At 42.5% G+C, this 25,197-nt stretch overlaps 1 protein-coding gene across 1 annotated transcript in view; it reads right to left on the reverse strand.

Moving 5' to 3' along the window:
• Positions 1–13,216: 13,216 nt before the first annotated feature.
• Positions 13,217–25,197, reverse strand: part of NR5A1 (nuclear receptor subfamily 5 group A member 1) — a 192,336-nt gene continuing 180,355 nt past the window's right edge. Inside the window, exon 7 of the mRNA XM_073590712.1 lies at positions 13,217–14,024. Within this exon, the coding sequence (XP_073446813.1) occupies positions 13,777–14,024 (248 nt within the window). The 3' untranslated portion in view covers positions 13,217–13,776. The remainder of the gene's footprint in view (positions 14,025–25,197) is intronic.

Genomic DNA, 25,197 nt, shown 5'->3' on the forward strand with positions numbered 1-25,197 from the left:
GTTGTTGGTTGGATAGTGGAAAATGCTTCCAGTCACTTTGCCACCACCACCACCCTGTCTTCCACACAGTCAAGTCTGAGTAGCCGTGAGTCTGGACCGCATATTTCTCACCCTGATCCTCCTTCCTCCTACCATGTCGAGGGCCCAGTGAAAACTGATCCTACACTTGGACAGTCCGAAGAGTTGTTCACTTTTCCATTTATAGATTCGGGCCTCTCACCCGGTCCACTTGAAGCGGGCAACATGAGATTGCATGTAGCGATGCCCAAATATTTGAGCAGCCATGGTTACACGAAGGCAACGGTGGTAACATGTCACAAGAGGTGGACGATGATGAGACACAATTCCCAGAAAGTCAGGAGGAGGCCCAGGGTGCGGAAGTGGAAGGCGAGGTGATGAATGATATACTAACTGACCCAACCTGGCAGGAGGACATGCAGAGCGAGGACAGCAGCACACGGGGGGAGATGTAGGACCCCAACATGAAGGAAGAAACAGTGTCGTGGCCGCAGACAGAAGGCGGGCAACCGTTCCTCATAACACCAACATGACGGAAGTTGGCAGTACAACTGGTAGGTCTTCCTGAGTCTGGTTGTTCTTTAAAGACTCCGCCAATAACCCCAAACAGGCCATTTGCACCACCTGCCATGCCCACATCAGCAGGGGTAGCAAAACTACCAGCCTGACCACCACCAGCATTGATCAGGCACATGGCAGCAAAGCACCCAACTTTGTGGGCCGAACCTCAGGGTCTGCAGGTGACACCACTGCTTCTTCTACTGTTGTGCATGCAAGCTAATCCCCAGTCCATGGTGCATGCGAAGATGCCTCCTGCCCTGCACCTGTCGTTGCACATACTCAACTACCACCATCATCAAGCAAGTCCACGTCCTTGTCCCAGCGCAACGTTCAGTTGAACATACCACAGTCCTTCCAACGCAAGCGTAAATATGCAGACAATTCCACACAGGCCACAGTACTAAATTCACACATATCTCATCTGCTTGCACTCGAAATGTTGCCTTTTAGGCTCATGGAGATGCAAGCTTTCTGCAACCTGATGGCAGCCGCCATCCCAAGGTACACGGTCCTCAGCCGTCACTATTTCTTCACTTGTGCAGTCCCAACATTACACAGGCACTTGTTCAAAAACATTACCTGTGCCCTCAACACTGCTGTTGGAAAGTCCACCAAACCACGGACACGTGGACAAGTGCTTGTGGGCAGGGATGGTACATCTCACTGACGGCACACTGGGTTAACATAGTAGAAGCCGTGACCCAGTCGGACCTTGGGATGGAACACGTCCTCCTGACGCCGAGGATTGCAGGTCCTACATCAATCAGGGTTGCCCCCACAGTCTACAGCTCTTGCACCTCCTCCTCTTCAGCCTCTATCTCCAAAATGACCACATCAGTTACAAGCTGGAAGCACTGCAGCACTGCCTCAGCCAAGCAGCAACAGGCTGTGCTGAAGCTAATATGCTTAAGTGAAAAACCGCACAATGCTGAAGAGTTGTGGACAGCTCTGAAAGAGCAGATCAAAGTTCTGGGAGAGTTTTCTAAGACTCTCCCATCGCACTGGCCATGAGGCGTGGGGTACTCTAACAAGGAGTGCAAAGTTTTGGAAGATGCTGAGGGAGTACCTTGCTGACCATACCAACATCCTGTTGTGAGTTCATTTTCCCCTTCACTACTGAGGCCCGAGGAACTCCCTCTTCTGGTGAAGAAAGGTAGTGAGCCTGATTGTCAGACACCTGGGGCTGATGATGATGACTGGCTGAGTGGAGTTAATGACTGGATGTAAGGCTGCCGACGCCCTTCTGGCCTGCGGGTGATTTCTCTGTGGACTTCTAGGAAACCAGTCTGATTCCTGCTCATCTAAAGCTAAGATTTCTGCTTTGCCTTTTTGCATTAGTGTTTTGTTTTCCTTGCTTTTCTGGATTCTGCCATTCCCTGCTGGGGTGAGCTGAATCTCCTTTTGCCTGTTGCTCTGTCTTCAAAATATTCCTGAGTACTGACATAGCTTTTTTGAAGCCTAGCGTCTTCAGGGCCTTTTTACTGTCAGTTTGTTGGCTCTTATTTTCATAGGGTTTTTCACGGATTGCAGACAGCAGCCTTCCTGTCCTTTCCTATCTAAGCTAGCGTGGGCCCCATCTTTGCTCAGTCTATCTTTCTGTCTGTGTTTTGTTCTTTCTTCTTGCTTCACCGTCATTATATGTGGGGGGCTGCCTTTTGCTTTTGGGTCTGCTCTGGGGCAGTTTAGATTTCCCTTTCTGTCTTTAGGCTATGTAGTCCTCCGGCTGTGATCGAGGGGCCTAGGGCATCGTAGGAGCCCCCCACGGCTACTGCTAGTTGTGTTGATAGGTTCAGGAGTCTGCAATCCGATAGCTGCCAACTTCTCTGGTTTTCTGGACTTAGCTAGCATTTCTATTTTTGCCTCCTACGGTGACTCAATCATAACAGAATCACCCGCCATACCGCAGATTCTAGGGTACTCAATAGCAGGAAAGAATTGTATAAAAAAAAAAAAAAAAAGTGTGTATATTTTTTCCTCTATATCTCTGAGGCCGTAGGGGGAATTTTTTTTTCTCTCAATGGAGATAAAGCAATTGTCTGATCGTGTGGAGCAGCTCGCTGCGGAAGTGCGGGGAATTTCCGCCTACCTTGCTCATTCACATGCTGCTGAACCAAAGATTCCTACACCTGATGTATTTTTTGGGGATCGGTCTAAATTTTTGAATTTCAAAAATAATTGTGAATTATTCTTTGCCTTGAAGCCTAACTCGTCAGGGATCTCCGCGCAGCAGGTTAAAATTGTCATCTCTTTGCTGCGTGGCGATCCCCAGGATTGGGCGTTTTCTTTGAAACCAGATGATCCTATTCTGACTAATGTGAACGCCTTTTTTCAGGCCTTGGGGTTGTTGTATGACGAACCTAATGCCATTGATCAGGCTGAAAAGACCCTGCTGGCATTGAACCAGGGTCGTGATTCTGCAGAATTGTACTGTCAAAAATTCAGAAAGTGGGCAGTACTTACTACCTGGAATGATAATGCCTTGGCTGCTCTCTTTCGGAAGGGGTTGTCAGAAGCCATAAAAGATACTATGGTGGGATTTCCTGTTCCCTCTGGTCTTGATGATTCTATGTCTTTAGCCACTCAGGTTGATCGGCGTTTACGCGAACGCAAAGCTGCACGAGAGGTGTTGCCACCTGTTGAACAGATGCCTGAACCTATGCAATGTGATAGAGTTTTTTCCAGAGAGCAGCGTCAGGAGTTCAGAAGGCGTAATAAGTTGTGTTTTTTCTGTGGAGATGCCTCACATATTATTTCTGTCTGTCCTAAACGCGAGAAACGCTTTGCACACACGTTTTCTGTTGGTGGTGTTCAACCTAAGTTTCTTCTGGCTATTACTCTGATCTGCTCCCTGTCCACATTTTCCGCCAAGGCTTTTGTGGATTCGGGAGCAGCTCTAAACCTAATGGACTTGGATTTTGCTAAACGTTGTGGATTTCCGATGACACCTCTGCAGACGCCTATCCCTTTGAGGGGAATTGATGCTACTCCTTTGGCTAAAAATAAACCTCAGTTTTGGACCCAGGTGGTAATGCGGGTCGCCCCAGACCATCAAGAAAATTGCAGGTTTTTGGTGTTACATAATCTGCATGATACTATTGTTCTGGGGTTTCCCTGGTTACAAATTCATAATCCAGTTTTGGATTGGAAATCTGTGTCTGTGGTGAGTTGGGGTTGTCGGTGTGCCTTTAGTGAGGCTCCGGTGTTTTCCACCTCTCCTCAGTCGCATGATGTTCCTGATTATTTGGCGGACTTTTATGATGTATTTAGTGAGAATGAGTCTGCGTCTCTGCCTCCTCATAGGAGTTATGACTGTGCTATTGAACTGAGCCCGGGGTGTAAATTTCCCAAGGGTCGGCTCTTCAATTTATCTGTACCCGAGCACGAGGCTATGCGATCCTATATTAAGGAGGCGTTGGAGAAGGGTCATATTACACCATCCTCGTCACCCTTAGGTGCTGGGTTTTTTTTTGTAGCCAAAAAGGATGGATCATTAAGACCTTGTATTGATTATCGTGCTCTCAACAAAATTACTGTTAAATATCAGTATCCGTTACCCCTGATTTCTGATCTATTCTCCAGAGTTAAAGGTGCTTGCTGGTTTACCAAGCTTGACCTCACAGGGGCGTATAATCTTATTCGCATTAAGCATGGGGATGAATGGAAGACGGCGTTTAATACTCCGGAGGGACATTTTGAGTACCTGGTGATGCCTTTTGGGCTCACTAATGCCCCTTCTGTCTTCCAGTGCTTCATGAACGATATTTTCTGAGATTTTGTCGATAAATTTTTGATTATCTATCTGGATGATATTTTGATCTTCTCCAAGGATTGGGATTCTCATGTGGAACATATTCGGACTGTGTTCCGGATCTTGAGGGAGAATTCCCTGTATGTCAAAGGATCTAAATGCCTTTTTGGAGTACAGAGGATTTCTTTTTTGGGATTTATTTTGTCCCCGTCAACTATTGAAATGGACCCGGCCAAGGTACAGGCCATTTACGATTGGGTTCAGCCCACTTCTTTGAAGGCCCTCCTCCAGAAGTTTTCGGGTTTTGCTAATTTTTATCGGAAATTTATAGCAAAATTTTCTAGTATTGCCAAGCCATTGACTGATTTGACTAAGAAGGGTGCTGATGTGTTAAATTGGTCTCCGGAGGCAGTTTCTTCCTTTCAGGAGCTGAAGCGAAGATTCACCTCCGCCCCGGTTTTGCGGCAACCTGATGTCTCACTTCCGTTCCAGGTAGAGGTGGATGCTTCTGAGATTGGTGCAGGAGCTGTTTTGTCCCAAAAGGATCCTGTAACATCTAAAATGAATCCCTGTGCTTTCTTTTCCAGAAAGTTCTCTCCATCTGAACGTAACTATGATGTGGGGAATCGGGAACTGTTAGCCATGAAATGGGCATTTGAGGAGTGGAGACATTGGTTGGAGGGAGCTAAGCATCAAGTCGTGGTCCTCACTGACCACAAGAATTTGATTAACCTACAGTCGGCTAAGCGCTTGAACCCTAGACAGGCTAGGTGGGCCTTGTTTTTTACACGTTTTGATTTTGTGGTTTCTTTTCTTCCTGGAACAAAGAATGTCAAGGCTGACGCCCTCTCTAGGAGCTTCTTTGCTGATTCTCCTGTGGTGACCAAGCCTGCTACCATCTTAGGCGAAGGGGTAGTTCTTTCTGCCATCTCGCCCGATTTGAGACGTGCTCTGGAAGAGTTCCAGGAGGACAAACCTGAGCGTTGTCCCAGTGGAAAGTTGTATGTTCCTGACCAGTGGAAGAAGAGAGTGATGTCTGAAGTTCATTGCTCTGCTTTGGCTGGTCATCCAGGTATTTTTGGTACTAGAGATCTGGTGAGTCGGTCTTTTTGGTGGCCCTCCTTGTCTCGTGATGTCAGGAATTTTGTGCAGTCCTGTGGGACGTGCTCCCGGTCTAAATCGTGTTCTCACTCTAGTGGGTTGTTGATGCCTTTGCCTGTCCCCAAGAGGCCATGGACCCATATTTCAATGGATTTCATCTCTGATATGCCTGTCTCTCAAAGGATGACTGTTATTTGGGTGATTTGTGATAGGTTCTCTAAGATGGTTCATCTTGTACCACTCCCTAAGTTGCCGTCTTCCTCTGAATTGGTGCCCCTGTTTTTACAACAGGTGGTTCGCTTGCACGGGATTCCTGAGAACATTGTATCTGACAGAGGAGTCCAGTTTATGTCTAGATTTTGGAGAACTTTCTGTTCCAAGCTGGGAATTCAGTTGTCCTTCTCCTCTGCTTTTCACCCTCAGACCAATGGGCAGACAGAGAGAACAAACCAGACCTTGGAGTCATATTTGAGATGTTTTATTTCTGCTGATCAGGATGATTGGGTTTCATTTTTGCCCTTGGCCGAATTTGCTTTAAATAATAGAGCTAGTTCTGCCACTTTGATGTCTCCTTTTTTTTGGAACTTTGGGTTTCATCCTCGGTTTTCTTCGGGGCAGGTGGAGCCCTCTGCCTGCCCAGGGGTTGACACTGTGGTGGAGAGAATGCACCAGATCTGGGACCAAGTGGTGGATAAGTTATCTCTCTCCCAGGAAAAGGCCCAGCGGTTTTCCAACCGACATAGGACCATTGGTCACCAATTTAAGGTTGGTGATATGGTGTGGTTATCATCAAAAAATATTGCTATGAAGGTGGCTTCTCCTAAGTTTAAGCCTAGATTTATTGGAACTTACAAGATTTTGGAGATTATTAATCCGGTCTCTTTTCGTTTGGCTCTTCCTGTCACATTTAAAATCCATAATGTGTTCCATAAATCTTTGTTGAAGAGGTTTGTTGAACCTGTTGTTCCGGGGGTTGCACCTCCAGACCCTGTATTGGTTGAAGGTAACATGGAATATGAGGTAGAGAAAGTACTGGATTCCCGTCTGGCTAGACGGAGACTCCAGTATTTGGTTAAGTGGAAGGGTTATGGTCAGGAGGATAATTCCTGGGTCTCTGCCTCTGATATTCATGCCAAAAGATTGGTGCGTGCCTTTCATCGGGCTCACCCTGATCGGCCTGGTGGCGTGGATGAGGGTTCTGTGACCCCTCCTCAAGGGGGAGGTACTGTTATGAGTTCATTTTCCCCTTCTAAATTGAGGTCTGATGAACTCCCTCTTCTGGTGAAGGAAGGTAGTGAGGCTGATTACCAAGCACCTGAGCTGGGAGAGGATGACTGGGCGACGGGGATCTCCTCAAGGGGAAGGTACTGTTGTTAATTCATTTTCCCCTTCACTACTGAGGCCCGAGGAACTCCCTCTTCTGGTGAAGAAAGGTAGTGAGCCTGATTGTCAGACACCTTGGGCTGATGATGATGACTGGCTGAGTGGAGTTAATGACTGGATGTAAGGCTGCCGATGCCATTCTGGCCTGCGGGTGATTTCTCTGTGGACTTCTAGGAAACCAGCCTGATTCCAGCTCATCTAAAGCTAAGATTTCTGCTTTGCCTTTTTGCATTAGTGTTTTGTTTTCCTTGCTTTTCTGGATTCTGCCATTCCCTGCTGGGGTGAGCTGAATCTCCTTTTGCCTGTTGCTCTGTCTTCAGAATATTCCTGAGTACTGACATAGCTTTTTTGAAGCCTAGCGTCTTCAGGGCCTTTTTACTGTCAGTTTGTTGGCTCTTATTTTCATAGGGTTTTTCACGGATTGCAGACAGCAGCCTTCCTGTCCTTTCCTATCTAAGCTAGCGTGGGCCCCATCTTTGCTCAGTCTATCTTTCTGTCTGTGTTTTGTTCTTTCTTCTTGCTTCACCGTCATTATATGTGGGGGGCTGCCTTTTGCTTTGGGGTCTGCTCTGGGGCAGTTTAGATTTCCCTTTCTGTCTTTAGGCTATGTAGTCCTCCGGCTGTGATCGAGGGGCCTAGGGCATCGTAGGAGCCCCCCACGGCTACTGCTAGTTGTGTTGATAGGTTCAGGAGTCTGCAATCCGATAGCTGCCAACTTCTCTGGTTTTCTGGACTTAGCTAGCATTTCTATTTTTGCCTCCTACGGTGACTCAATCATAACACATGCTCTGTGATTCCTCTGTGCCTTTTAACTATTGCGTATCCAAGCTGGACACGTGGCATGAACTGTCTCTCTATGCCTTGGAGATCCTGGCCTGCCCTGCCGTTAGCGTTTTGTTAGAGCGGGTTTTTAGTGCCGCTTGTGGAATTATAACTGATTAGTGCATCTGTCTGTCAACTGAAAATACTGATAGGCTGACTCTTATAAAATGAACAAGGGCTGGATTGGGCCAGACCTCTCTACACCACTGAATGATAACAGTGAAACATAACATCCAATTCAGTGTCATTTTTTGGGAGGTATATTCCCATGCACCTCTTCACACCCACACATGGGTATACGCTTCCTGATTTTGCCAATTTGCTGTTATCCTCCTCCTTCCCATCCTCATCAGCCACCACCACTATATCACCATGGTTACAGTGATCCATGATGCAACAGCCACATTATTGTGTTAAAGGGTGTTTCTGATGCCCGTAAAAAAAATATATATATATTTTTTTTTTACACATTATGTTGATGTGTACCCCTCAAATGGGAAATGTTTGGCAGTCCATACACTTAGTGTATGGGCATTACAAGTATAGGAGAACAGCTCCTTTAAACTGGGAAAACATTTTTAGGAGGCCATCCTCCACGTCTCTTCCGACACCACCACTAGATCACCAGGGTGAACGTGTTCCGTGATGCAACAGCCACATTATTGTTTTCAAAGGGGTGTTTTTAGTGTCAGCAGAGTTCACCTATAATTTCTTGTGGCCCCCCTTCCAATGAGGAGTCCAAATAAATATTAATTTAAAAAAATAATAGGGTTGTACAGGAAGAGCAAATAAATAGTTGTGGTATGGCACTGCGCCCTGCCTACACTCGAGAATTTTTTTTTTATTCCCAGCATTAAATATAAATTTGTAAATGTAGATGAAGTTGATAGAAAACCACAATCCGTGTCCTTCCAGGATTCCATTGTACACATCTCAGTATTTAGATCACTATTAGCATGATCTACTTCCCATCAGCATTTCTCTGTATTCAGATTACAGATATCCCAACATGCTTCAGCCGCAGGGCAATAAGTATTGTCTACGATTGTAGAGTTCGGGATGACATTTTCACAGAGTGAAACATTAATTAGGCATAAAAAACTTTTGTCCAGAACACAGTCGGTGGACACTTGGTAATTCCCCCCCCCCATTTACTGGAATATGCAGGTCTTCATATCCATTTGGAGGAATCCAGATATTAAAACTACAAAACAAAGATTTTCTTTTAAGTAGAAACAGATCATTGAAGACATTTAAACAAATTATTCAACATTTAGCCTCCCTTGACATAACAGTAGAATCATAATCGTACTGGATCAGAATACTAGAGCAAGGGTAAAACTGAAATTATTGAGGCAATAATGTAACTGCCCTACAACGAAGGTGAACTGTACTACAATGCTGGGAACAGGATTGATTGTCCAATGTCTGATGCCAGACTCCTTCAAACATCAACTACCTGCTGGTGATTAGTGCTACACAAATCACAAGAAGCAAAATGAAGGGAGTATTTTTTAAGAAGTCTCTGGGCCCATATGTGACTTAGGAATCTCTCTTATTAGTCTCCAATTTGTGTTGTTCTCATCAGATCTTAATCTTAAATGCAGTTGGTTGGATGACTGCTGATGACCCTGAGGATTTAAAGAGTGCTTTTAAGATAGTATAAGAATCAACTTCAGCTGGAGGATTTGAATCAACACTGGAGGGGGAGGTTCTGTTTCTTCTGTATTCACCTTCCTTATTTGATGGGGTGTCATGTAATCTTTGAAGGATGGGCTGGTCTGATGTTATCACACTACCATTCAAATAAAGATTGCATTTCATTTGTTGTCCATCTAGGTATCTGTTATTGTATTTTTTGTAGGCACCAACTGCATCTTCCTTTCTTATGAACACAACCTCTTCAACTCTGTAACTCAACAAGCGGGCGAGCTTCAAGGCACCGTATACACATAAAAGCTGCATGATATCTTCCTCTGTGATACAAATTATTAATGGTCTTTTTTTGCCTTCTAAAGGGCTAAAGACAGACTCTTTTGGAGTCGGCCCTACTGAAGAACTGTCCTCCTTTGTGACAAGTGTCCATGACACGTTGGTTAGAGCCCTTGTGTGCTATAAACATGGCAAAGTCAAATGCTGAGTAGACATGGGAGCTCTGTATGCATCATTCTGTACCACTTTAGAAGAGGTAAAATTTGCCCAAGACAAAATGATTTTCCAGACATTCCCAGCCTTTTTTGCAGTGTTGGCAGCTGTGATTTTCATTTTTTTGCAAAAACGCATACAAGCGCATGCACACGCAGCTTTTTTTCCGTCATGCGTAAGATGATGCGCATAAAAAATGCTGCGTAAACATGCATTTTGGCATGCATTTGCGGATGATACGCTGTGGACTCAAACGCTAATGTGAACCTAGCCTAAGGGACCCACTGTTTAATAATGGGAACAACAAAGCATAGCCGACTGGTGGCTCTGTAAGAATAGTGAGGGCCGACTGCTGGCCCTATAAAAATATGTGACTTTCAGAGTCCCTCCTTCATAAATGAAACAGGATGTGTCAGTTGATGTGTCACACACCACATGGCCAAATAAGGTTGTAAAATGTTAAAATAACATTTCCCAGTGAATGCATTTGTCTTGGTTGAAACCAATGCTAAAGGTGAAAAACACATCAAAAACGTTATGTGTGGACTTAGCCCAAGTGGTGGAGGAACATTTTTGTTTTGGGTTATTTATTTTGCCTTACATACAAATCACTGAAATAGCACAAAAAGAGGACTTGAAAATCCTCCAATAATACAAAAACACAGCAAAAAAGCAGAGATGCTTAACTGTCCAGGCCTCCAGACAAATGCAGTGGACACATATAATTAAGATGGCATCACAGGTGTAAGAATACCGATGAAGCAACCACTCACAGCCTACCAATACATGGTTGCTTCGTATATTGATGCACCATAAAAACTTGTATGCGGCGCTGTTCACTCTATGGCAATGCACAGCATTCAGGTTACCAGCCTAGTAGTTACACCCTTCTATTAGATCAGGCGTTCTGCCCATGGCTATCAAAATGCATGCCATATGAACAGACAATGCAGTTTTCTTACATACAAATCATTAGACTGGAAAGGATGGTCCTTAACATATTTCCTAGGAAAATCCAATTTGGTTTCCTTTTTGTATGTTTTATTGTGCCTCTGTAAAAGTGTTGTAAGACTCTTACGACATTGTTCACAGTTGTGACCTGGGAGTCAGAAATGCTTCCAGGGGTATTCCCCATGATGCTCCCATGTCATTTGAGCACTGTTCCCATCGATTTCAGGAGTTTTTAGACCCTAAAAGGACCCCCAGGGGGGTCACGGTAAAAATGCTTGGTTTTCCCTTAGACTTACATTGGGCTCATGGCTCGGGTCGAGCACCTAGGCATGCCAATTTGCTCGACCCGAGCAACGAGCACCCGAGCATTTTAGTGCTTGCTCATAACTACATATGTATAGTCCATCTCCTCTATTTTCGGTTGACGAATCTTCTATAGTGCAAAAATAATGTTTGTTTAGGAGGATTTTTTATACATTCCTTTTTAAAATTTAAAATGTCATAAAAGCAAGTATTTCTATTTATTTTGAGAAGATAGACCCATTCAGTTTTAATCACATTGTTTTTAAAGCCGATATGTCATTAGAATTCACAATACAATCTGCATACATTAATAAATAGATCTCTTTGTGCTGATGAGACTGGTGTGCTAACTTTGAAAATCTTTCAGCCAGGCTGCATAACTTTGATATGAAGATTAGTACTTTATGAATCCGGCTATAGAATGAATCCAAGTGAATTCATTATCCAGCTTGTACTGAGTAATAAGATTTCAGCAGGAAGGAGGGACTGTTACAAGCAGTCAATCAGGCTACATGAGTGCAGAGCTAGCAGCTGGAAGGCGGAAGGACAGTCAGGTGCTGTCAGTCTATGTGAGTAGAGAATAAGTAAAACTTTCTTAAAGGAATGTACTACCATTTTCACATCGAATTTCAAAATAAATACAATCATTCTTATCAGGTCTACTCTAAGGATTTAACAATAATTGAAGCTTGTATTGTGAAATCTGGTGCTTTCAAAATCAGTATATTTAGTTTTGAAAGTGGGCCTGATGTGTAAAATCACTGAAACTTGCGGCATCTGCCAACATTAATTTCATGTTTATGGGCAATTTTGAAGTGTCAAGAGGTTACAGAGTTTGTTAAAAACAAATTTTCATAATTGTGGCATTCCCAGTTAAAAAGGAAACCTGTTACCGAATTCAGACTGTCCAAACAAGGAGCACCATGATGCAAAGACTGCCTCCATGATTAAAGTCCAGTATTTCACTTGGCATTGCCATAGCATTTTTAAAGAAAAATACTTTAAAATGGTGGCCAGAGACAATGCGACTAGAATAACTAGTCCAAGAGGCTGGTGTTGTTGGCTTTTCCCTGCCCCATTCCCCTTCATAGGTCTCTCCCTTCATAAATGTATAGTGAGACCTGTCCATCAAGAAAAGTGGGTGGGGGGAAGTTGCTTTGGATCAGCCCCTTGGACTTGTTGTCCCTAGTAGCCCCGGCCGCTGTTTCACAGTATGTTGGGACTTGAGAACTGTGATGCAGACAAGGTAATAGATGTGAGTATACAAGGGAGTGATAATATACAAAACTAAAACTATTCAAATTATCATGTCTGACCAGTTCAGTCCTTCGTGGCAGCCAAAGTTGGGCACTGTTCAACTCTACACCAGCAATCCTCTACTCACCATTCTGGTGCTTACAGACGTTGTGTGATGTCCTGATGTTGCAGGAACCTGGTAAGTGTGCGTGGTGTCAAGGATGCCAAGCAGAAGACTGTCAAGGCAGGAGTGAACTCGGTCTTGGTCCGACTGCCATGGATGACTGAACTGGATGCAGGACCAGGGTAGTTCATAGCTTTTTTGCTTATTTCTAATACTAATTTCTGGTTGCTGTATGGGCAACCACGACTGTTTTGTTAAGTAACATCTTGTGCTCTTAGAGATATGGGTACACCCAAGACAAGTTATAAGATTTATGCACCACCTCAATTGTTACTTCCCAATTTTAAAAGTATTTTATGAAAGCACCATGTCGCCTTCTTTTCCACAAGGTTAAAACCCCGGTTGATTACATAGCCGCCAACAGTCTCGGAATTACAGGGCTGGTGTCACTTTTTCAGAAACAATTCAAGTATGTCCCATCAGAGATCTGTGCCAAATGGTTCGGCCATGGACAACCATGCATGGACAGGCCATAAGTCTCTTGACCTGAACGTGACCGCTTTATATAGGTCTATAAGACTGTGTTGCTCAGGTCAGGAGAGCCACAGACAGGTCATGTTTGGACTCATTGACATGGATGTCTGAAGAAACCCTTACACGGACGGGGGGGGGTTTGTGGAAACTCCACACAAATGTAGACAATCGTTGGATAGGACTTAAACATTGTATGAACTTATCTGAGGGTAAATAGTGGGAAAAACAGAAGCTCATTTTTTACCAAATTAATTAAAAATTAATGATATGAAAAAAAGAAAGTTACCCAATTTACATAATTCATTAGTCTTTTATTTTTTGAATCCTTTAAAATATGTGCTTTAGACTTCTTGTGCTGAACTATAACCACATTCATGACATTTCTGAATAAAATGGGTTCAGCAACCAAAGCCATAGTAAAGCATATCAGTATGGGTTAACTTTGGACATGTGTTAAAATAACAAAATGGTATCTTAAAACTATTTTAAATAAACATACCCAACAGGTCACCTACACATTTAGCAGTTGATTTTTCATGTTTTTTTCTTTTCTTCACATTTATGTTAAGAAGCATTTAGATAGTCATTAGGAACCAAAACACGACAAATAATGGCATATTAAAAAAAGCCATTACACATAATAAAACACTCAGTAACGAGCCACAATTATATTAAAATAAATCTGAAACTTTCCAATACTATAGGTTAAATACATCACCAAAGATTTTTTTTTTTTTCTGGACAGGCAGCATTGATAAAAATGATCTCGCTCTTCGTAGAGTCACTGGTTTTGTTTAGGTCGAGCAACCCTTGAAAGCTTTAATATTGAGTCATTTCTGAATGGAGCCTCTCAAGCCCGCTTAGCATGGAGCATTTCAATTAGTAAATTGTTGCAGGGAACTTCCCCACTAAGGTGCTTGTGGTAAAGATATTCTTCCGCTTGCATGCTGATGGATCGAATTTCAGCTAACCTCAGGAGAAGTAAGCGATACTTGTCCGTACAATGGGGATAGTGGCACATTGTGTATTCCAGGAGGGCAGAGTTGATCTTTTCTTGAGCACTCTTGGCTAAATTGTGGTTTTCCAGGAACTTTTCATCTGTTGATTATAAAAACAATGATAATTAATCATCAGGAAACACAGTCGTATTTCCTAACTATGTTATAGTCTTACTTTTAGAAGACAAATGTCTAGAAAAGAAAGTGTCTGAGATGCCTACAGAAGAAAACTCAACAAGGTTTTTCCAGCACACGGACTCAAAGTTTCATTGATTCATGGACACATCCATTTTAAAACTAAATCAGTTTGTCTGATCCATGAGACTCAGAGCTTTTACTATCCTCATCACTTTTGGAGATCAGACTTGGCCCATAAAATTTCACAGGGATCAGTATAAAACATGGAAGATTGACTTTGTACCATTCAATTTGCCCATAAAATCCACAGGGATCAGTATAAAACATGGAAGACTGACTTTGTACTTCAGAGCACCATCTGTGTCCCACTGATCAACTGGCGATTATAGACAGGAAAGGGCACCTGTATAAGAACAATACATGGGTCCCTTGCAGTTCTATAGCTCATTATAATGCACAATTCCCCTTGTACTGCAGGTGGAAATAGATCCCTTACCTCTTGGGCTCCTGTTCAGCTGCACAGGTTGAACCAATGATATGTCCTCCCCTGCACTGATCCATTAACAATCAGTGGATAAATAAAAGGTTAGATATTCTAGCCCCTTCAGTTTTTAAAAATTGATGAGAAAAATAAAAAACATGTGCAATATGGATGTAAAAAGGATGAGAAAAAAAAAGACACGGATGTTTGAATGCAGTCTAAAGATAATCTGACATGAGCTTTAGGGGTGCCAAAATATTATATTGCTGGGTAGTAGCTTAAACATATCTTCTTGGCCGTAATTAGATTTTTTTTGCTGAGAAAATCACCTTTAAATTTCATGTAAATTAGTATATAAGTGCACCTCAAGGGCGGGCCGTACCCAAGTTAGTAAACCGATTCTACTTCATGGGCTCAACTGATGAGAAATTTGGTCCTTTGCAAAAATTGCTTCTGAGCAGAAAATACTGCAGAGGATTAATGCACTTGCAGCCACTTTTACATAAAGATTCAATATTGATTTTTTTTTTCAGCAAATAAAAATATATATATTTTTTTTTTGTTTTGTTTTTTCTGTTACCTATCCTACCTGGTATAGTAGTATCATTAGTTTAGTTGACCTTAAGCTCCTGGCAGAATACCTTTAGATCCTCCCCAACATCTGCTGTACATGATCAAAAAAGATTTACGGAAGCACATAGCCATAAAATATTTCCATTTTATTCAATCAATACAAAAAACACACATAGATATAGACAAATATGATAAAAGGAGATGAGTACGTATGCACCATAATAATGATACATATATTGCTAATACCATATACAACACCCATAAACAATTCTGTATCAAAATGTTACAAGACAATGTTTAAGTAATAAAGCCAGCACAACTACAGTAAGTAGCCTAAGTAATGTAAAAAACAGGAGTGAGTAAACAAGCCTGACAAATAGTGGCATACGAAATAACACACTGCTGCCTATTAGAACCTATATTAGCCCATAAGGTGCAAATCAGTAGGATATATCCCCAATATGAGGCAAGGACAGTTATAATAGAAGTTATAAGCGATACAGCTTAATAGCAATCCAGCCTAAGTAACATACTGCAAGGATTTTCTACCATAGTAAGTAGACCAGGGCTAACAAGTTAACTAGAAATATATAAGTACTAAAAAAGTACCATCTATCACTGATGTAAGAGAATACCTAGGAGATGGTATATCCTAGAGCAGTGTTAAAATTAAGCCAGTGCATATTTGAACAGGATGTGTCCCTAAATACACAGGCAGTTCCATGATGGACACCACACCTGCTCTGAAAAGATGCAAAGTAGCATGTAGCTACAAAACATGCACAACCAGCTACACACGAATAAAGATGCACTGTTCAAGGTAGGCTGTATAATAACATAAAAGGCAAATGCCAAAAACTGCAATACATAAGGAGCATACGACCTGTTGGTGTGTGGGTCCCCGACGCGCGTTTCGCGTTAGCTTCAACCAGGGGGATAAGTGCGTACATGTATGGTGCAAGGTAATGGAGTAGGATCTGCACCATAACCGGCATCTGCCTAGAAAAATAGCAATCGGAGCCAGGCTAAGCGCCAAGCACTGCTGTTAACCTTGTAAAGGCAGCTGTCAATTTCTGACAGAGACATTTAAGGAGGTTTGTCTCAGGGGCATGCCGTCACTAGTGTCCATCCCACACACACATACAACACAATCATGGGTGACATTGCATCTGGGCACCTGCTGAAAACTGACATGTTAGCACTCGTGTGAAGCCCAGCGACAAGCCAGGCATCATAGGGTAGCAGTATTTTAGCTATATATTGCAATTTTATTACAGTATATAGCACAAGTGATTAAATGCTGGTTCAAGTACCCTAAAGGAGCTAAAAAAAAAAAAAAATACTCTAAAACCTAAAATCACCCACTTTGCACCATATAAATAGACATAGGAAAAAAGTAAAAATTCAGTATCATTGCATCTGTAAAATTTATAAATTATGTATATACAAAGTTAAAATGACAGAATTGACATTTTTTGGGGGGTCAATTCACTGCGGTTTTGTTTACTGTGTTGGTGGTAATTCTTTGGGGTTCTATGGGATCATCATACTGTGTGAAGGTCTATAAAGGCATCACACTGTTTGGGGATATACCATTGGGTGGGTAATATACTGTTGGGGGTGTTAGGGTTTGGGGGCTGTGAAGACCATCACACTGTAAGGGGGTATGTAGGGGCCATCATGTTGTGGGGAGATGTACTGTTGGGACATCATACTGTAGGGAGGATCAGTGTGTGGGGCATCATGTCAGGGGTACTGAGGGGGCAAATTGTATTGAGGAATTCATGGTAAAGTACCAATGTGTGTGGGAGTATTTTGGGAATATCATAATGGGTGGGGGCAGTGAAAGTGTTATTGTAGTGTGTGTTTAAATGTTGGGACGTATGCTGTTCTGTCACTACGTCTATGTGTCTTCACCCCGCCTGCTGCACATATTTTTTTGCGAAAGTGGAGATGCTGATATGGCCCAAAATGATCTTTTGATTTTGATGTTCACCCTTGCTCATAGCTCCACTTATCCTGTCCTGAGAGCATATTTATCAGTGAAGAGGCTGATCCTCCCTTTTCGAGCTGAGTAGAATGACAGAGCATGTACATCCACCTCTAAACCCATGTAAGGTTCTGGCTACAGAGGATACAGCAGAAAATACAACTACAGATAAAATTGTAATGTACAAACCAATCCGCACACTCTTTTTAATGGATATATATTGAAGACACACTAAATTTGACATGCCTTATTGAGTTTCAAATAATACTTTTTAAAGGGACAACCCCTTTAAAGAAAAGTAGTAACAAAGACTAATATTGGACCATTGGGTTTTCTCAGTTTATATTATATACTTGCATTTTGTAGAACCCAAAAAAGCAAGGTTAAAAAAAAGTTGCAAAATCTCAAAGCTGGTGATGGTAGCAACATGGAGAAGAGTTGTCCATACAGACGCACACCATGAAGGAACGTTCTGCTGAACAATAACCAGTGAGCAATGTCAAGGACTGTATATCATGAATGTATTGGGTTAAAAGTTATATTTATCGGCTGCGTTTACATGCCATATTATCTACTTTCTCTGTCTAACATAAGGCTATTTTTTTCTGTTTTTCGAAATCCAACTCCTGTCACACTCAAGAATTTTTTTTTCTTCTTCTCTGCTCCACTGAAACGTTTTGCTAAATAAAAGCCACACAGCTCCATGTTCCTGAGGTTATTTCATAATAACCATAAAGACATTGCATTGATGAATGTCAAAATAATACATAGGGCTTGATCGACAGTCGTTGTCTAACTCACCTGATTCTCCGAGAGGCCCTATTCAGCGTTTAATTGAATATCTGAATAATCTTTTCATTCTGCCAAGCCACAAAGAATGTTGGCTAAATAACGTTGACTCACTTTATATGGAGGCAGCAAGCAGTTGGTCGTGTCACAATGGAACTCATCACACATACAGACGTGCCTCGGATTATTTCTATGCCCTCAAGTGTTCTCCTCATTCAGAACTGCCTTTGTTTAGCTGAAGCTGTTGATAACTTGGAAATGGTTAAGGGAATATGCTGGCTTATAAAAAGCCCTTTCTCCTCTCCTGCGGTGACTGCTCTATGAATGCAAGACATGAAATCGAATGACAGGTCAACCCATTAAAGCTCTATTAAGTCCTTCTACAGAATGGATGCTTACCTGAGTGATCTTCATAAATATTGCTGTTTTGAGAAGCTCCAATATTAATTAAAACACTTTACCTGCTCAGGAGAGAAATCTATTTAGCAGCACAAATAGAAGCCTCTCCAGTCAAAGCCTTTGCTTTGATTGTGTGGGAAATGTTGAAAATTCTCTCGATCAAAGCAATTGCTTCGCAAACGTGAGATGAAACTCGGCTCTGTACAGCTGAGCCTGCAGCAGCTGTGAATGTGCAGAGGTGAAAGACGGAGCAGTATAAATGGATGTTATCCACATTAGCGAAGAATGTTACCAAACATGACATTTGTGCCCATTGTTCGGATTGCATTCACGGAGCTGTGTTTACATGGTGGACACAACTACTGGAAGTAATCAGTGTTGCTGATGGAAAGTACTGGCTCTACAAGTCATCTAAAAAGTGAGGGGTACTAGCTCTACAAGGACACCGGGTCTACAAGTCATCTAAAAAGTGAGGGGTACTAGCTCTACAAGTCATCTAAAAAGTGAGTGGTACTAGCTCTACGAGGACACCAGGTCTACAAATCATCTAAAAAGTGAGGGGTACTAGCTCTACGAGGTCACCAGGTCTACAAGTCATCTAAAAAGTGAGGGGTACTAGCTCTACAAGTCATCTAAAAAGTGAGGGGTACTAGCTCTACGAGGATACCAGGTCTGCAAGTCATCTAAAAAGTGAGGGGTACTAGCTCTACAAGTCATCTAAAAAGTGAGGGGTACTAGCTCTAGGAGGACACCAGGTCTACAAGTCATCTAAAAAGTGAGGGGTACTAGCTCTACGAGGACACCGGGTCTACAAGTCATCTAAAAAGTGAGGGGTACTAGCTCTACAAGTCATCTAAAAAGTGAGGGGTACTAGCTCTACGAGGATACCAGGTCTACAAGTCATCTAAAAAGTGAGGGGTACTAGCTCTACAAGTCATCTAAAAAGTGAGGGGTACTAGCTCTAGGAGGACACCAGGTCTACAAGTCATCTAAAAAGTGAGGGGTACTAGCTCTACGAGGACACCGGGTCTACAAGTCATCTAAAAAGTGAGGGGTACTAGCTCTACAAGGACACCGGGTCTACAAGTCATCTAAAAAGTGAGGGGTACTAGGTCTACAAGTCATCTAAAAAGTGAGTGGTACTAGCTCTACGAGGACACCAGGTCTACAAGTCATCTAAAAAGTGAGGGGTACTAGCTCTACGAGGACAACAGGTCTACAAGTCATCTAAAAAGTGAGGGGTACTAGCTCTACAAGTCATCTAAAAAGTGAGGGGTACTAGCTCTAAGACGACACCTAGTCTATAAGTCATCTAAAAGTTAGGGGTGCTAGCTATATGAGGACACCGTGTCTACAAGTCATCAAAAAGTCTGGGATACTAGATTGAACTTGCCAACCAGACAGTTTAAATAATTAACACCTGCGTACGTGATGTCATTTTACTTGAATTTGGTTTACGTTGCATTGAACACTTACATGTGTCATGATGATGCACGAATTGCCCTATGAGGTCAGGAGACAAACTGCAAAACCGGACCATGACACACAGATGAGTGAATGCGCCATCACAGCGATTTAGAAAAAGGTGGGGGAAGAAACCTCCAGCTATAAAATCAAGAAGGAAAGTTATCCTTTTTTGTAAAAAATGATAAAACTTTTATTCAGTACAGTAGTACATTAAAAAAGACATGGATCATCACAATCTGGGATGAACAACCAACATGTTTCAGCTCAGAGCCTTAGGCCGGGGTCACACTAACCAACGCAAAATACGGTCAGTATTTTACATGCGTAATACGGATGAATGGCCCCTAAACAGTGCTCCGTATGTCATCCGTAATCAAGATGTGGTCACGTATTTTGCGCATGTAAGCATCCGTATGTAATCCGCATGACATCCGTATGGCGAGATTTTCTCGCAGGCTTGCAAAATGGACATATAATGGAGCCCTATGACCGGGTTTCTAACACAAACCAAAGAATAGATATAGACACATAGAATGCATATATATAGATAGATATATATATATATATGCATTCTATGTGTATATATCTATTCTTTCTTTCTTTATTAAACCTGTCAGTGTGAGTTTACTGTATAGCACACTGAATTGCCGGCTTTGCTAAAAGACACCTGGTGCGTATTTCTCGCAAGTCACATGTGTGGTCCGTGTGTAATCCGTATTTTTGGCGCACCCATAGACTTGCATTGGCGTACTACGGGCGTAGTACGCTGACAATCGCAGCATGCTGTGATTGGCACGGACAGTAGAATACGGATGAGAAATATACGGCTGTTGGGAGCAAACCCATAGAGAATCATTTGTCCGTGTCTAATACGTGCTTTTAGCGCCTCTCACTCGGCCGTATTCCTCGCCAGTGTGACCCCGGCCTTAATCATGGTATGTAACACCCTGGACTGAACAGGTTTCTACACTGTGTTCCAAATTATTATGCAAATTGGATTTAAGTGTCATAAAGATGTAATTTTTTGTTTTTCAAATAAACTCATAGATGGTATTGTGTATCAGGGCTCTTTGGATCACTGAAATCAATCTCAAACGCCTGTGATAATTAGTTTACCAGGTGAGCCCAGTTAAAGGAAAACTACTTAAGAATGATGTTCCACATTATTAAGCAAGGCACAGGTTTCAAGGAATTTAGGAAAGAAAAAGGATCTCTCTGCTGCTGAAAGGCATCAAATAGTGCAATGCCTTGGTCAAGAGATGAATACATTAGATATTTCCCAAAAATTTAAACGTGATCATCGTACTGTTAAGAGATTTGTGGTTGATTCTGAGCACAGACATGTTTGTGCTGATAAAGGCAGAATGAGGAAGGTTTCTGCCAGGCAAGTTCATCGGATTAAGAGAGCGGCTGCTAAAAAGCCATTACAAACCAGCAAACAGATATTTAAAGCTGCTAGTGCCTCTGGAGTCCCTCGAACCTCAAGGTGTAGGATCCTTCAAAGGCTTGCTGTGGTGCATAAACCTACTATTCAGCCACCCCTAAACAGTGCTCACAAGCAGAAATGGTTGCAGTGGGCCCAGACATACATGAAGACTAATTTTCATACAGTCTTATTTACTGATGAGTGTCGAGCAACCCTGAATGGTCCAGATGGATGGAGTAGTGGATGGTTGGTGGATGGCCACCATGTCCCAACAAGGCTGCGACATCAGCAAGGAGGTGGAAAAGTCTTGTTTTGGGCCGGATTCATGGGGAAACAGCTGGTAGGGCTCTTTAAGGTTCCTGAAGGTGTGAAAATGACCTCTGCAAAGTATATCGAGTTTCTGAATGACAGCTGTCTTCCATGGTATAAGAAGCAGAAATGTGCCTTCAGGAGCAAAATCATTTTCATGCATGACAATGCACCATCTCATGCTGCAAAGAATACCTCTGAGTCATTGGCTGCTATGGGCATAAAAGGAGATAAACTCATGGTGTGGCCACCATCTTCCCCTGACCTCAACCCTATAGAGAACCTTTGGAGCATCATCAAGCAAAAGATCTATGAGGGTGGGAGGCAGTTCACATCAAAACAGCAGCTCTGGGAGGCTATTCTGACTCCATGTAAAGAGATACAAGCAGAAACTCTCCAAAAACTTCCAAGTTCAATGGATGCAAGAATTGTGAAGGTGATATGAAAGCAGGGTTCCTATGTTAACATATAACTTGGCCTGTTAGGATGTTTTGGCGTTAAATAGCTTTTTTGTTCAGTGAATGTGACCTCCTAATGCTGCAAATTCCACAAATGAGCATTTTCAGTTCTTTAAAACATATCAAATGTTTAGAAATTCTACTGTGCCTAATAATGTGGAACAGTGCAATTTGAGTTTTTATTCATTTTGGAGATTATACTGTTATCATTGGGAGGTTTCTTCAATAAAATTCGATGTATAATCTAACAGGTGATGACTTTTATTAGACTGACTGTCATTTGTACCGACTATTTAGGAAAATCATAGCAAAATATCATTTGCATAATAATTTGGAACACAGTGTAATATAAATAACAATTTAGTGCTGCACAGGTGTGAGCTACTGGAGATAACAAAACACCTGAAAATTTATCTCAATAAAGTGCCACAAAAAATAACACAGAGTTGGAAGAAAATAAACACATATATCATATATAAATATACAAAGATGGTATGAAAAGAGAAAAAAAAAATGCAAAAAATATAATTTTTTTTTCCTTCGTAAAAAAAATGTGTAGTATACCAAGACAAATAAAAAAAATCATTAGACTTAATGGTATTGTAAAACAAGATCTTGTCGTATTTTCGTACAGTGGGGGACTCTGGTCTGTAACTTAAAAATCCAGTAAGATTCGCAGTTCAACAATTTTCGCTTTAAATCACCTCCTCTCTTAGGTCTATACAATTTTTCTATACCATAGATTTTTAGGGAGCTGATATTACCGTCATGTATTTGAGAAAAATGTTTTGAGACTGCTGATGCACCAACAGCTTTCATATTAACCGTGTCAGACATACGCCATCTTATGTGGTTTTTCAAGGGTCCAGTGGTACAACTTGTGTATTGGATATTGCACTACTTTTTCATTATTTTACAAAAAAGATAACTTTCCTTCTTGATTTCATTGCTGGAGGTTTCTTCCCCCACGTCCAGGACTGAGACGTTTCCGGGCGATGTTACTTCATCCGGCAAGGTGCTGCAACAGATGGTGAGCTGACATTTTTCCCCAATATTTTCCCTCTATTGTTATTACAGGGGTTTGGTCTACAAACAGAATTTGGTACCTGTCCGCAGTTTTTGTCTAAGGCCGGGGTCTTTCTATGAAGCTGAACGCTCTGCTCCGAACTGCCGGCGGCAGTGCAGGGTATTGATGTGAGTATCTCGCATTGTACTTGCAAGCGTGACCCTGGCCTAACTCTTAATACCATGACAATTTTATGTTCATCATTGGGTCCTTATGGACATCTGTTTTTTGGGGTTTTATTTTTAAAACAAGCTCCAAATAACCTACAAATATTGGCAGGAAGCCTGTGGGCCAATGTGAAAGATAGCAACAAGAATTACACTCATGAACCGCATGCAATTATAACACCTACAAATATGTTAAAATAATAGCTTTATTGAATCAAATTATAAAATATGCAAAGTAAAATAGAATAAAGAATGATGGGTGACCTCATCATAAGAAATTACAGAGGAGGATACAGGATATAACCAATTATGCATTGTCACGGGTTTACCACAATAGAGAGGAGCCAGAAGACCACAGTGTCAGATTTCTCCTACTCCTACACTGATTAGAAGCACTTCACCTTCTTATAAACAGGGCAGGTTTCTTTTAGCAGTGCAGGGGTTAATCTGCTGAGTTGAGAGCTCTTGGAAACTTTCCTGCATTAAGGCTCCCAGCTGTTCACAGTTAGCCACTCCCATCTCTTATATAATCTGGGCCCTGGCTAGCAATCATTGTCAGAGATAGCTTATGCTGCATGGTTAGGAGATGGTGGTTTGTTGTAGTTGTTTGAGAAGGTGTTTGGGGGATTTATCGGAGATTGTTCCTAGGTTTTGAGAGTGTGATAATTCCCCTCATTCTTCTACTTTGGTTTTACTCCAACCTCCACTCCCTAATATTTACCTCTGTTGTTTGTGTGAGTATATTTGTATGATAGCCATTTTCTTTTATCCCTGTTTGTATTATCTTGTTAGTCTGATTGATGTATTAATGTTGTGGCACCCCAGGAGTCTGGTTACCACAGTGGCATTGCCTCCCTCACAGGGAGTGATGTCATGCCTGGAAGCAAGGAGGGTATCCCTGGCCAGATAACACCAGCATACAGCACCTTTCCTCACTACAGACCAGAAGGGGGAACTCAAAACCTGGTTTCAGGAAATCTTCCTTATTAGTTCTGGCCTGGAGATGGGGTTAGTCAGTCAATGAGAGTCTGCACAGAGGACAGGAGCTGTGAGGAGCTCATTCCAAGAGCAGAGTTAAGAGAGGAAAGTGGAAGTTTAGGAGAGATATGACCAAGCTCACCCTAGGGAAGAGCGCTTGACACCAGATGCCGGAGTCCGTGGCTGCATGGGTACAACAGTCCCAGCAGTCAAATCCGGAGGGCAGGATACTGCCGGCCTCCTGGCCCCATCACACACCTGAAGGCACAGCAGCATACCAGAGCCGGAGTCACCACAAAGGAGTGAAACCTGTAAAAGGCTCAAGCTGCCTGCCATACAGGCAAGGACTAAAGGACAGTAAGGAACAGAGGACTGAGCATAGCATCAGGCAGCAAGGACCTCAGAGAACAGCGCAGTAAGGAGGCCTCCAACACCATCTGGTTAGGTGGATCCCAAATTGCTTCCAGGTTGCCTGGATCACCATTACCATCTGTAATCAGTGCTCTGGACTGCACCACAAACCATGAGTAAAAGTGTGAAGACTGCACCCTGCTGTATCCTCAGTTATTTAATAAACCATCCCCTCTGCACTACAACCATCACTCTGTGTTAGGGACGGCGGAACGCACTAAATATTAAATAATAGAAAGTGTGTTTGCCGCCCGGAGTCCACCGTGCAGAAGGTGTTAAAACCGCTGCTAAACAATGGCAGACACATTATATGGCAGTATAATGCACACGGGTTCAACGTCACCCGATGTGCGCAGAGTGGACTCTGTTAACTCACAGAGACGCTGTAACATAAACATAAACACAGAGCCTGTTAGACTCACAGGTCTCAGCGAAATTACACGCAGGGTATCAGGTCACAGGACAGGGTCTAAGACAGGGGACGGTGTCTGTCTAGACCTACCATGCGTGCGGCGTCGCTACTGCGGATGCCTGTAAGTGCTGCTGAATGCAGCGTGGCGGCAGACACAGCCGCTGTTGTGAGTTCATTTTCCCCTTCATTACTGAGGCCTGAGGAACTCC

This window comes from Dendrobates tinctorius, unplaced genomic scaffold (assembly GCF_039654945.1).
Source record: "Dendrobates tinctorius isolate UK_male_01 unplaced genomic scaffold, ASM3965494v1 ptg000120l, whole genome shotgun sequence".
In the NCBI taxonomy this organism is placed as follows: Eukaryota; Metazoa; Chordata; class Amphibia; order Anura; family Dendrobatidae; genus Dendrobates; species Dendrobates tinctorius.